Source organism: Mycteria americana, chromosome 1 (assembly GCF_035582795.1).
Source record: "Mycteria americana isolate JAX WOST 10 ecotype Jacksonville Zoo and Gardens chromosome 1, USCA_MyAme_1.0, whole genome shotgun sequence".
Taxonomy (NCBI): domain Eukaryota; kingdom Metazoa; phylum Chordata; class Aves; order Ciconiiformes; family Ciconiidae; genus Mycteria; species Mycteria americana.
Window position 1 is genome coordinate 82,698,280 of NC_134365.1, and position 11,118 is coordinate 82,709,397.

At 48.5% G+C, this 11,118-nt stretch overlaps 1 protein-coding gene across 6 annotated transcripts; it reads left to right on the forward strand.

The window, feature by feature from the left end:
• Positions 1-4,861: 4,861 nt before the first annotated feature.
• On the forward strand, positions 4,862-10,544 carry LOC142412717 (uncharacterized). 6 transcript variants are annotated; one of them, XM_075508454.1, is made up of 4 exons: positions 4,878-5,013; positions 5,590-6,583; positions 9,668-9,848; positions 10,123-10,544. In XM_075508454.1, exons 2-4 carry the CDS (start codon positions 5,601-5,603, stop codon positions 10,207-10,209), a joined length of 1,251 nt encoding a protein of 416 aa, XP_075364569.1. In that variant the 5' UTR covers positions 4,878-5,013; positions 5,590-5,600; the 3' UTR covers positions 10,210-10,544. The 6 variants fall into 6 exon arrangements, 5 of the variants coding, with proteins under 5 accessions (XP_075364582.1, XP_075364569.1, XP_075364542.1 ...); XM_075508467.1 differs by lacking the exon at positions 10,123-10,544 and having other exon boundaries at positions 4,862-5,013; positions 5,587-6,583; positions 9,668-10,105; XR_012776596.1 differs by lacking the exon at positions 10,123-10,544 and having other exon boundaries at positions 5,590-7,398; positions 9,668-9,767.
• The last annotated feature ends 574 nt before the right edge of the window (positions 10,545-11,118 follow it).

Sequence of the window (11,118 nt, forward strand, 5' to 3'; positions counted from 1 at the left end):
TGAGAGAAGTGTTTTCGGATGCTTCCTCCGGGCTCAGCTTAATTCCCCTGCTCTGCCAGTGGTACCTTGCGTAAGCTGTGTAGTGCCAGAGATATTAATGTTTAAGCGTCTCCCGTTTGTTGACTGGTGCAACTAGACCTTTGTCTCTGTTCCTCAGTCAGTTATTAGTAAAAATCACATCTCTTTACCTCCCAAGGAAGAGGTAACTTGTCTAAGATTGTGAATATAACTCGCCTAAGACTGTGAAGTGTTTTACCTTCTGCGCAGTAAGGCTCCAGGTCCATATTCCAGGAGCAGAGTGGAGCGGAGCAAGAATAAGGACAAGGACTGACAAAAAAATGACCTAATGTATCCAGTGCAAAGTGTTCATTGCCTGTGAGATCAAAAATTGACTCTTCACCCTGAGCTACATAAGACATCTATGCAGCTGGCAATCATTTCTAGCTACATCTGTCCATAACAGTATCAGCTAAACTCTGGATGTGAAAACTGAACCCAGGCACAAGAAAGACTCTCAGTCATCAAGAATGTCGATGACAAGTTTATTACTGTCTGGGAGACTCCACATTTCAAACAGCATGGGATGATACTGACTAAAATTATACATTTTCCATTCCACCCGACGGTAAGGAGCAAGTGTTCCTGCTCCTCTGTGTGAAGTACAAATTATGTGTCCGACACATGGTTTTGTTTAAAGAGGAGTAATCACTAGTCCAAACAGATTTAAAGGCTAATACCACAGGGTGGATAGAGGTTTCTCAGCTAGGGTGCCTCCTGCAGCAACAGGCCCAAAACACTATGCACAGATGAGCAACATCTGTATATAACCATGAAATAGCTCCCCCAGTAACCACAAAGCACAGCAGTTTCAGCAAACCAACACAGGGCAAGAGGTGGGTATAAACCTGGGACAAAACTGGAGGTAACAGCAAAGTAGTGGCAGTAACCAGCTAATACATCTGAACAGATGGGGCCATGACAAAAAGAGTGCTGAAAAAGCCTCACCTCACTTCAGAGTCCCAAAGGAGATGAAACATGTAAGTGTACAGGGAACAAGACACCTTCCAATGCAACCAGGAGAACTGCAGTGGGCAGAAGGAAATTCTCCATCAACAGAAACAAGAAGAGGGAAAACGGTTTGAAGACCATTATTCTTCACAGTCTGTGAGACCTGAAGAGCCACAGCTGAATGTAGTTGATGGCCACAAACCTGTGATGGATCATACCCTGGGAACCACAGCAAACCACCACAGACTGGTACACACGACACGGTATGAATTGCTAAAGGGAAAGAGAGAGGAATCTGCACAGCATTTCAAAGGAGGAGGAGAAGAAGGAGGAACTTGGGGAGCTATCAAGAAGCCAGTGTCCATGACCCAGTCCTTCTGTAAGACTTTATCTTAATAACAAGACAGTTTGGTTTGGGAACTAGAAGGCTGCATGTTATTTATCAACACATCGGAGGACACAGAGCACTTGAAATGGGAGAAAGTCTGGGAAGGGAATGGTGTGAAAGCAAGAGCAGCCACCCAAGTTGTTAATAAATATTTTGTTTGTGGTTCTGTTTTTTTAACTAGAAATATCTATTTTTTTTAATTTGAGTGTAATTTTTTCCCCAGTTAAACCTATTTAAATTAAACATGAAAAGATGGCCATCCATTTTAAAGCCCAGATTTACAGTAACCTATAAAAATAATTTGGCTTATATTACATTAAAAAAAAAAATTGACGCACAGTATACCTGTTGCCAAGGCCTTAAAGAAAATCAACCACAAACTTAGACAATATTAAAGCCAGAAAGCTTAGTTTCCCCTTCCAATGTGAATAATCATTAGGTGTGAGTTTTATTACAATTATCATCTCAGTTTCTTAGGCTCTGTTTAATAAATATCCAAACTTTAAACATAAAGCATTTCTCAGATCTGTTCATCATATTTCACTTATAAGACATTGAAATTTCTATTTTTTTCAATTATTCCAATTCCACAAACATCTTGTCAAGTCTGGAATAAACAAAGGAATTATTTAATAAATAGGAAGTGTAATTCAACAGTTTACAAAATCATGACATTGAAAATTTATGTGGGTTAAATAAATAAATGTTAACTTATAGAACTACTTGTGTGTATATGTAGTGTATTCTCCTCGCTAACAACAAAAAAGGGTTATTTTGTGAAGATTACTCTTAGTTTAAGATTTCTGAATGTTCAGCAAACAATGAGAATCAATCTTTCCTTTAGTGAAGAAAACCCTTAAAATGTATGCCTACAAAATATGATTAACATCGCTTAATTGAAATTTGCTCACTTAGTGATTTAAACTATGATTAAAATCCTTATTATAAATTATTTTGGTATGAATTAAACTACTATAAATTATGCACAACAAACCATCCTGCTGTCATCCTCCAGCCTTTATTGCTGTTATTCTGATGATGCTCACCTCTGTGAGTATTGTGTTTCAAAGCTTTTAGCAGTGCGTCCCTGGCCATTTTCCCAGCTTTCCCTTACCCAGTGAATGACTGGCTTCATTTCCATTTCCTTCAGCCATGACACTCCAAAGGTATGGAAGTACTTCTTCTGAGAGACAGAAAAAACACATTCCCAAACAACCATAGGTCCTCTTCCTTTTTCATACCCACTTCCTTTGGGCCTCCACCCTCTGTGAGGTTGATGTTGTCCTGTCCTAGCATCACCATCTTCCTTTGCACTGGCATGTAAATATTAACGTAACCTTCCTCTGTGCTGTACTCCTGCAGCTGCCTCACTGACAACTTGAGCCCAGGTTCGATTTTCCCTACCTGCGATTATTTTCCAGGTATACATCCTGAGCACCATCTCCAGCTTGCGGAATGCAGGCTGAACACAATCGCTACCACATTTTTCCCATTTACCACTTGCTCCTTAAAATTTATTTTTCAGGATTTTAAACTGTGCTCCCTCGCAGCCTCTGTGAAAGCCTTCAGCAAAGGCTTTCTCCTCCTCTGGTTGACTATACCAGGCACTCAGCGGGTATGTACTTCACTGATCCTTCCTCTTGTTTTTCCATCTCATGTGAACACATTTTCTTATTTGCACAACTTAATTTCTCTCTTCCAATGGCTAATTCTCCTGGTCAATGACACTTATGTCACTGAAGCAGCACTTGGGTGTAAGGTCTGCAGAACAATTGCTAGACAGAGCCATTTAAATGGGACTGGGAATAAATCAGGAAACAACTCAGCATGCACAGTGGGGACAACACAGCTGTTTTCTCACTATATCAGGTCAGAAGGAAAAGTTGTGGTAAGTTTGTTCAAGGACACCAAAGTATAAAAAAGTATTTTGTTTCTTCTGCTTTGAATAACTGTGGAAAATGTTAGCATTTAACTCGGATTATTTAAAAATCGTAGTAAATTTTTTAAGGAATATTCATGTCAGTATTTAAGCATAGAGACAAGTATCAGTTCAGGTTCTGCAAACCTTTGCATCCCAAGCCAAAAATAGGCGTGTCCTGTCCTCTTAGTTGATTCAGTACTTCCAAATGCATGACTCAACTGCATGAAAGTCTCATGAAAATCTAGGCTTCTTTTGTGCCTTTTGGTAAATAAAAAATTTTGAATTTTTTTCCCATGCGCTCTGAGTCTCCTTTTGTCAAAGCAGCCACTGTTCCTCATTTATAGAGCAGTTTGGAAACCTGTCTGGTGCTGGTATTTGGCAATCATAGGATCACAGAATGGTTTAGGTTGGAAGAGACCTTCAAAGATCATCTCGTCCAATCCCCTGCCATGGGCAGGGACATCTTTCACTAGAGCAGGTTGCTCAAAGCCCCGTCCAACCTAGTCTTGAACATTTCCAACGAAGGGTCATGCACAACTTCTCTGGGCAACTTGTTCCAGTGTCCCACCACCCTCACTGGAAAAAAATTCTTCTTTAAATCCAATACAAATCTACCCTCTTTCCGTTTAAAACCACTGCCCCTCGTCCTGTCACTGCAGGCCCTGGTAAAAACTCTCTCTCCATCTTTCTTAGAAGCCCCCTTTAAGCATTGAACGGCTGCAGTAAGGTCTCACCAGAGCCTTCTATTTATTTCAGAGCCCGAATAAAGACATGTGAGGGAGGAAACAGAGACAGTTGCGATGCAGAGACATGCTGGCGAGTGTTAGGTGAAGAAAACAACTCAGGCAACAGAAAAATGTGGCAGTGGGAGGAAGCTTGTGAAGGCTGCACAGCAGAGGAGAGGCTGCGGGACAGCATTGCAAGAACTGGAAGCCAGGGCACGGGCAGGGCAGGAGAGCAGGACGGCCAGCGGAGGCGGCCCACAAAACCTCGGTCCTTTTTGCTTCCCACTGCCCCGTGGTCGCCGACTGAGCGCAGATGCTGCATTTCCAGCGAGCGGGGCTGCACCCCTACGGCTAGATCCGACCGTGCCCAGGCCCCGCTATGTGTCCCGCGTCGGCATGCCGCCTGGCCGGAGACCCGCTCCCGCCTCTCCTCGTTCCTTCCAAGTCCCTGAGCGGGGCCAGGAGCTGGGGCAGCGGCAGTGCGCCGGGGCAGGGAGGGGCGGGCAGCGGGGGGCGGCCGGCGGCGGGGCAGGCCTCGGCGGGGCGGCGGCGGCCCCCGGGGCAGCGGGGGAGGCTGCGAGGTGCGCCCCGGCTCGGGAGCGGCCGGCGGGAGACGCCGCGGGCGGGGAGGGGCTCCACCGGCGGCCGAGCCCAGCCCAGCCCAGCCCAGCCGCCGGGCCGGGCCTCGCCTGCCAGGGCCTCCCGCAGCCCCGCGCCCGGCCAGGGGAACCTCCGGCCGCCGCCGCCGGGGTGAGGAGCGGAGGGCTGGGCGGGCCGGGGCTGGAAGGGTTACAACCATAGAGGCCGGCCGGCCGCCTCCCGGGAGCCGCAGGAAGTGCCGACGGGGCGGGCCCCGCGCGGGGGAACTTCCCCTCCCCGCGGCCGCTGGCCGCGTCGCGCCCAGCCGGGGCTGCGCCCGGCGCCCCCTCCGCCCCGCCCGGGTCGGGCTGGGGCCGCGCCGCCGGGCGGAGGTGAGATGGGCAGGGCGGGTCGCCGGCCCCGGGCGGGGGCAGCTGAGGGACCGGGGGCCGGGCTGCGGGGGTTGGTTTTCCCGCAGCGTCGCCGCCGGTGCTGCCCGTGGGGCTCGGGATGGTCGGCCGGGCACCGCCGCCAGGCCCCGCCGTTGCCTGCCGGCTTCCCCGCCTCCTCGCTCTGCCTCCTCCCCCTGCTCCCGGCAGCTCCTTCCCTGGCCCAGCGCCTCGGCCTCCCGTGCCCCGGCCCAGCTCGCCCAGCCGCCTCGGGGGAAGCCGCCGCCGGCGGTAGGGGCGGGCGCGGGGTGCGCCCCCTCCCCAGCGCCCTTGTCGGTCGGGGGTGACAGGGATGGCCTCTCAGGCGGGTGGCAGAGAGCGAGGGAGGATGGAGCCGGCGCCGACGCCTTCGCCTCTCCCCTGGAAGCAGCGGAGCCGGGACGGTCTGGGCGGGAGGACGCGGCACATGGCGAGGGGCCGTGTGGGGCGGCAGCGGTGGCCAAGCTGGGTGGAGAAGAGGGGGTGCGGGCCGTGACTAAAGGTGTTGGTTGTGTCTGGACTTTCCTTCTGTCCCAGCAGGTGATGGGAGCATGAGTGAAAATGAGGGGGATCTCCAGCGAGATGGGCCGGAGGCAGCCGAACCCTGCAGGGCCATTTCGGACTTTTTCATGAGGGAAGCTTCTCCTCCGGGCTGCAAACAGGAAGTGTCCCGTCCGAGGCCAGATCTTCTCTCCCCAGAGACAGGGCCAGAGAAGACTTCTCGCTGCGGCTTTCGGAAGCGGAAGGAGACAGTGGTGCACCAGCGAGCATTCATGGGAGAGAGGCCCTACATCTGCATTGAGTGCGGGCAGAGCTTCAACCGCAGCTCCGACCTAATCCGCCACCAGAGGATCCACACCGGGGAGAAGCCGTACATGTGTGCTGACTGTGGCAAGAGCTTCAGCCGACGCTCCCACCTCATCCAGCACCAGCGCGTCCACACAGGTGAGCGGCCGTACCAATGCAAGGACTGTGGGAAGAGCTTCAGCCAGAGCACCCACCTGGTGCAGCACCAGCGCAACCACACTGGCGAGAGGCCTTATGTCTGTGCCAAGTGTGGGAGGAACTTCTACCAGAACTCAGGCCTGCTCCGCCACGCCAACTTTCACACGGGTGAGAAACCCTACAAGTGCCCCCAGTGCGGGAAGCGCTTCAGCGACAGCTCCAACCTCATTGCCCACCAGCGGCTCCACACAGGCGAGAAGCCCTATAAGTGTGCTGACTGCAACAAGTGCTTCAGTGAGAGCTCTAAGCTGGTCATCCACCGGCGTGTCCACACAGGTGAGAAGCCATACTTGTGCCCTGACTGTGGAAAGAGTTTCAGCCAGCGCTCGCACCTTGTCCAGCACCGTCGCACCCACACTGGGGAGAAGCCCTACAAGTGTGCTGAGTGTGGGACCTGCTTCAGTGACAACTCTACCCTCATCCGTCACCGTCGTACCCACACTGGGGAGAAGCCTTTCAAGTGCTCCCACTGTGGGAAGAGCTTCAGTCGCAACTCCTACTTAGTCTCACACCAGCGGGTGCATGTGTGGTAGGCAGCGTCACTAGGTGTGGTCTGGGGGTGATCTAGGATGCAGCTCCTGGTCCAGGCCTGTCCAAAATGTGCCTAAGGGACAAGGGGGTGGACAAGGGTGTGACTACACCAGGGTCCCTGGATTATAGGCAGCTGGCCAGAGTAATGCCTTTGGCCCATGTTGCCCTTTTCAGTCACGTCCTCCTCCCAACACACCTCGGGCATGGACAGAAAATGAGCAGTGGTTGCGGTGGGTAGTTCTGCATCCCAAGGCCCTGTCATCCTCCTTCCCCAGTACTAGAATCGGATGCCATCTGCCACGTGGCCAAGGTGCAGATGTTTTCTCCCACCTCCCCATGAGAGGCATCTGCCTGGGAGCCTGCAGAGAGAACGCACAGCGTCAGGTCACATGATGAGAAGCTGCTTGGTCATGGAACATATGCATGTGTGGTCATGTCAAGGGAAATAAGATGGGAGTTGGGGTCCTTAAGGGACTTTGTTCCACTTGCAGCTGAAATGTTGTGACCTATATAATAGTGCACAGGTCTATGGAGGCTCGTGTCTATGGAGCTCTGTGTCTCCTACAGCAGTCAGGAAGGTCAACACTAAGTAAGTCCTGCTGAGAAACTCTGCATTATGCATATACAGCGTACGGGCCAACTTGAAGCACAGGCCAAGACCACTTGAGTCTGCTTATAAAAGGAACATGTAGGCATACCCTGAACCAGAGAAGGAAGGCATGCCTGCAAAGATTTTCTACAAATGCTGCTTGGATGGCAGCAACGAGGGAGCTGTGGGATAGGGACGTGGCCTGTTCTGGAATCTCAGAACTGGTGGGTAACTGATATAGAAAACTATCATACCTGGAGGCTTAAAAAAATAATAATCAGAATTATACTTGCTGCTGCTAAGACTGTGGTACGCAACTTGACAGGTGTATGAAGGTCGCCTGTGAGTTTGTACTGGTAGCCTCCTCGTTCTGCAGAATTCAGATTCACAGATACGGTTCAAGTGGGCTGGTATAAGCTGTGTTGCAAAAATGGGACAGAACAACAGTGTACTAGGACTGACCTGATTCCATACCAGTATTTCTCATGTCCCGTTTTGATCAGTGTGTGCGTGTGTGTAAATAACATCTGTATGTATGTATTCACATATGTATGAACTAGCTTTTATACTAAGTGTATCTTCACGCTCACATGTGAGCGATCATGTGTGCACACACCATGGCAGTGGTCAAAATGGCCAGCTGTGTGACACTACACCATATCAGTATTTCTCAAAACGCTAAACATACTGTATATAATAGCATTTCTCAATAAGAAGCTGGGAGAAATAGATTTTGTACCAAAACGTGTGAATTTTCACATCAGGACATTCAGTTTTATACTGATTACTTTGTGTGTGTGTGTATAAGACCGGGAATTGAGTTGGTTTATTTATATATCTATAAAAATGTGTGGCCCCTATGGTTGCAAGGAATGACTTCTAAATGTCACTCAGCGTAGTGCTCTCCCCCTCATTTTACACAGGTACATATCAGTGGCAGTTGTAGGATGTACCCCCCCATGGTTTTAACTAGAAGGAATTGCAGTGCAACACTTCACATTGTTTATATTTTTGACTGTTTTGCTGCTGATCATTTTAGTGACAATACCTGACTCGTGTGCTTATCCAGCACTGCTGGAGCTTAGAAAAGATTTCTGGTTTTGCAGTGTACCTTACTAATCCTGCAGCTGGCTCCATGGCTTCAGTAGGTCTCTGAAAAAAAGGAATGCAGACTGAAGCCAGTGAAAGGACTGGAGCTGTGGTGGAGAAGAGATGAAGGAAATAAAGACGCTAAGAGGATCCATGGATTTGAGCAGCTGCTGGGCAGGGATGCTTGTGAATGGCTTGCTCTACAGAACTTGCTACTCCCAGGGGATTGCAGGGATCCTTTCTGCAAGCCCCGAGCCACTTCTTGACACCCAACTGCTGATAAAATGTTATGTTCATATAGTTTAATAAAAAGGAGCTGTAGGGGGAGCATGAAATTGTTTGCAGCTCCTAGAGGAACAAGGCACCTTTATGTGCAGCTGCTCAGGGAAGTAGAAGGAGCTTTCAGAAATGGGGTGGGCTTTGTTTACACAGGAACCAAAGCCTTCATTTGCAAATGCACATTTTTGCTTTTAGCTTCGTGTTAGTTTTTTTTTTTTTATGAACAGCTTCAAACCAATGACTTTGTGATTTCTATTCCACTTCTGGAAAGTGGTTTGGAAATGTGACTCATTGTCACCTAGTTGGTTCCAGAAGCATCAAGATTTTCATTTGCTAGCAGACTTTCAGAAGGGATACTACAGCTCTCAGTTGGTAGGCTCATTTTTAACTGAATTCAAAGCTTATGCTGCGGTCCAGCTGTAGAACTGATCAATTTGTGTGGGTCTGTCCCATTCTGGTTTAAGTTTCCTACAGCACTAGAACTGTCTGTTTGGCTGAGAAGCCCTGTTTGCCAGGGAAAGGCATCGTAAATGCAACTTTTTTTTGGCAATCTGAATGGAGTTGCTGTAGCAGATCAATGAAATCAAACCCAGGTCTGCACATAGCTCAGCTCAACTCAAAGGGAAACCCTCTCACATCGAGATTCTGGTTTGAGAAGCCAGCTGCCCCCAAATATACCTTCGCAGCAGTCCTCAGAGCATTTCTTTTCCTTTCTACATGCTTTGTGAAGTGCTGTGTATACTTAAGAGTGCTCTATAAATTAAAAGGATTGACATGCATTTATTTCTAAGATCTTTATGAACTTATTTAAAACTGTATGCCAAATCAAAGTTGCCTTAGGGTTCACAGCACATTGCCAGTGCAGCAGTCTTAGTGGCTAGGATTGGGTTGCTCACCAGTGTAAGCACATTTCTGAAGTTCCTCTCCACAGGAACTTCTGAAGTTCCTCTCCTCAAAACTAACAGTGTTAGTTTTCCCTGTTCAGTGTCATTTGGCTGAAATAATTTAATTTCCATAGCCTGTCTACCCTTTACTGTTCGTGATCATCTAGCTGGAGAGGAGAATCTGGGCGCCACCCTTCCTTTGCTGTTGCAGAAGTTACAGGGTATGTTCCTCTTCTTCCAGGGATTTAATTGCTTTGTGGGCAGCACAAACTCACGAGCCAAATTCAGAAGACAGAGGTATGGGCATGTGCAAAAAGTCAAGAAGCAGAAGGTTTACTTTCACAGCAGCTAGCTCACTGGCTTCTCTACCAGCCATCTCCTCCCTCAGGATCATAGTGGGAGACTACTGGAAAAACCAAAAGGTAATTAGTTACTATCATTCCAGCAGACCATCCCTAGCACACTCTATCGCAGACCTGTGGCCACCAGCTGGTGCCCAGATCCTCCTGCCAGCTGAGGGAGCTCTGTAGAATAGTGTAAATTCGCATTGTGGTAATGGTGTTTAGATACTACAGTGAGACTATGGCACTTTAGAAATACCTAAGACAGACAAATGGATGAATGACATCTCTGAAATAAAATTTTTCACCCTAGTATTCTTTGTTATCCCATCTTTTTTTCTTTCTTTCTCCCCAGAGTGACCTCCTGAGCATCAGTTTCTTGGGCCCTGGCAGGACCAGGTTTGGAAACATGTGTCATCCTTCACAGAGTGATGACTATTAGCACAGCTGCTGTGCAATGCAAATAAGAATCCGGAGGTGAGGGATATTCTTAGAATGGGTCTTCATTTTCATCTTAACGTTTCTGCATGAATCTGAAAAGCCAGAGGATGCACACAGTGCTCACCATTCCTTTACGAGAGAAAGTGGCAGAACGTTATTCTGCAGTGACACACCATCCTGCTGGTAGATGAACCTGGTTCTAGCAGAGCTGCAGCTGTTCTAAGGGGATTATCTCCCCAGTCCTGTCACCTGGGTTGTATGGGATCCAGTTTTCCAGTCCCCTGCTGACAAAGTATATGTAATAGTGATGACTGAAATACAACTTATTTTACATTCCTCTCTGCTTCGTTGTTTATGACTGGGAAAGCAAATTTATTTTGATCTTGGACAAGAGGTATGTTTTATGTGTTTAATAAATTTTTTAAAGTATTTAACATGTAATCTTGAAAGCAATTTTTCAGATATATCAAAGAAACAAAACTGCCCTTGCATGCACAGCAAACTGTTCTTTCTGGCCCTGTTTCCCCTTTACCCCAGCAACACTGGTCTGAATAGCCAGAGACACAACAGCAGGAACCTCCATCTCTGAACAAAAGGAAAATACAGGATATTTGAGGAGATGGAGCAAACAGAGGCCAAAAGAGGCATCTGCTTTGGTGCTTATGTCCTCGTGTCCCAAGCTCTGAAGGGCCTTCAGCCTTTCCATGCCAAACCTGACATATCTCACAAGTAGGCTGATCCACCTCTCAATTGTCCCCTCCCTTTTCTCATTCACGTGCTTGCTGGCTTGCTTAGTAGAAAATGCATGAATCCACCTGATAACACTGCGTTTGCCGTCCTGATGGACTTTGACAGCTGGCTGGTTTTCTTCTCACAGGCCTGGCCTGTTTGGGACGCTCATTCACATGAA

Coding starts and splice junctions, on each gene's coding strand:
- LOC142412717 (XM_075508467.1), top strand. CDS start 5,601: ATGAGTGAAAATGAGGGGGATCTCCAGCGAGATGGGCCGGAGGCAGCC. Junction 6,584..9,667: donor CACCAGCGGGTGCATGTGTG/GTAGGCAGCGTC, acceptor CTCTTCTTCCAG/GGATTTAATTGCTTTGTGGG.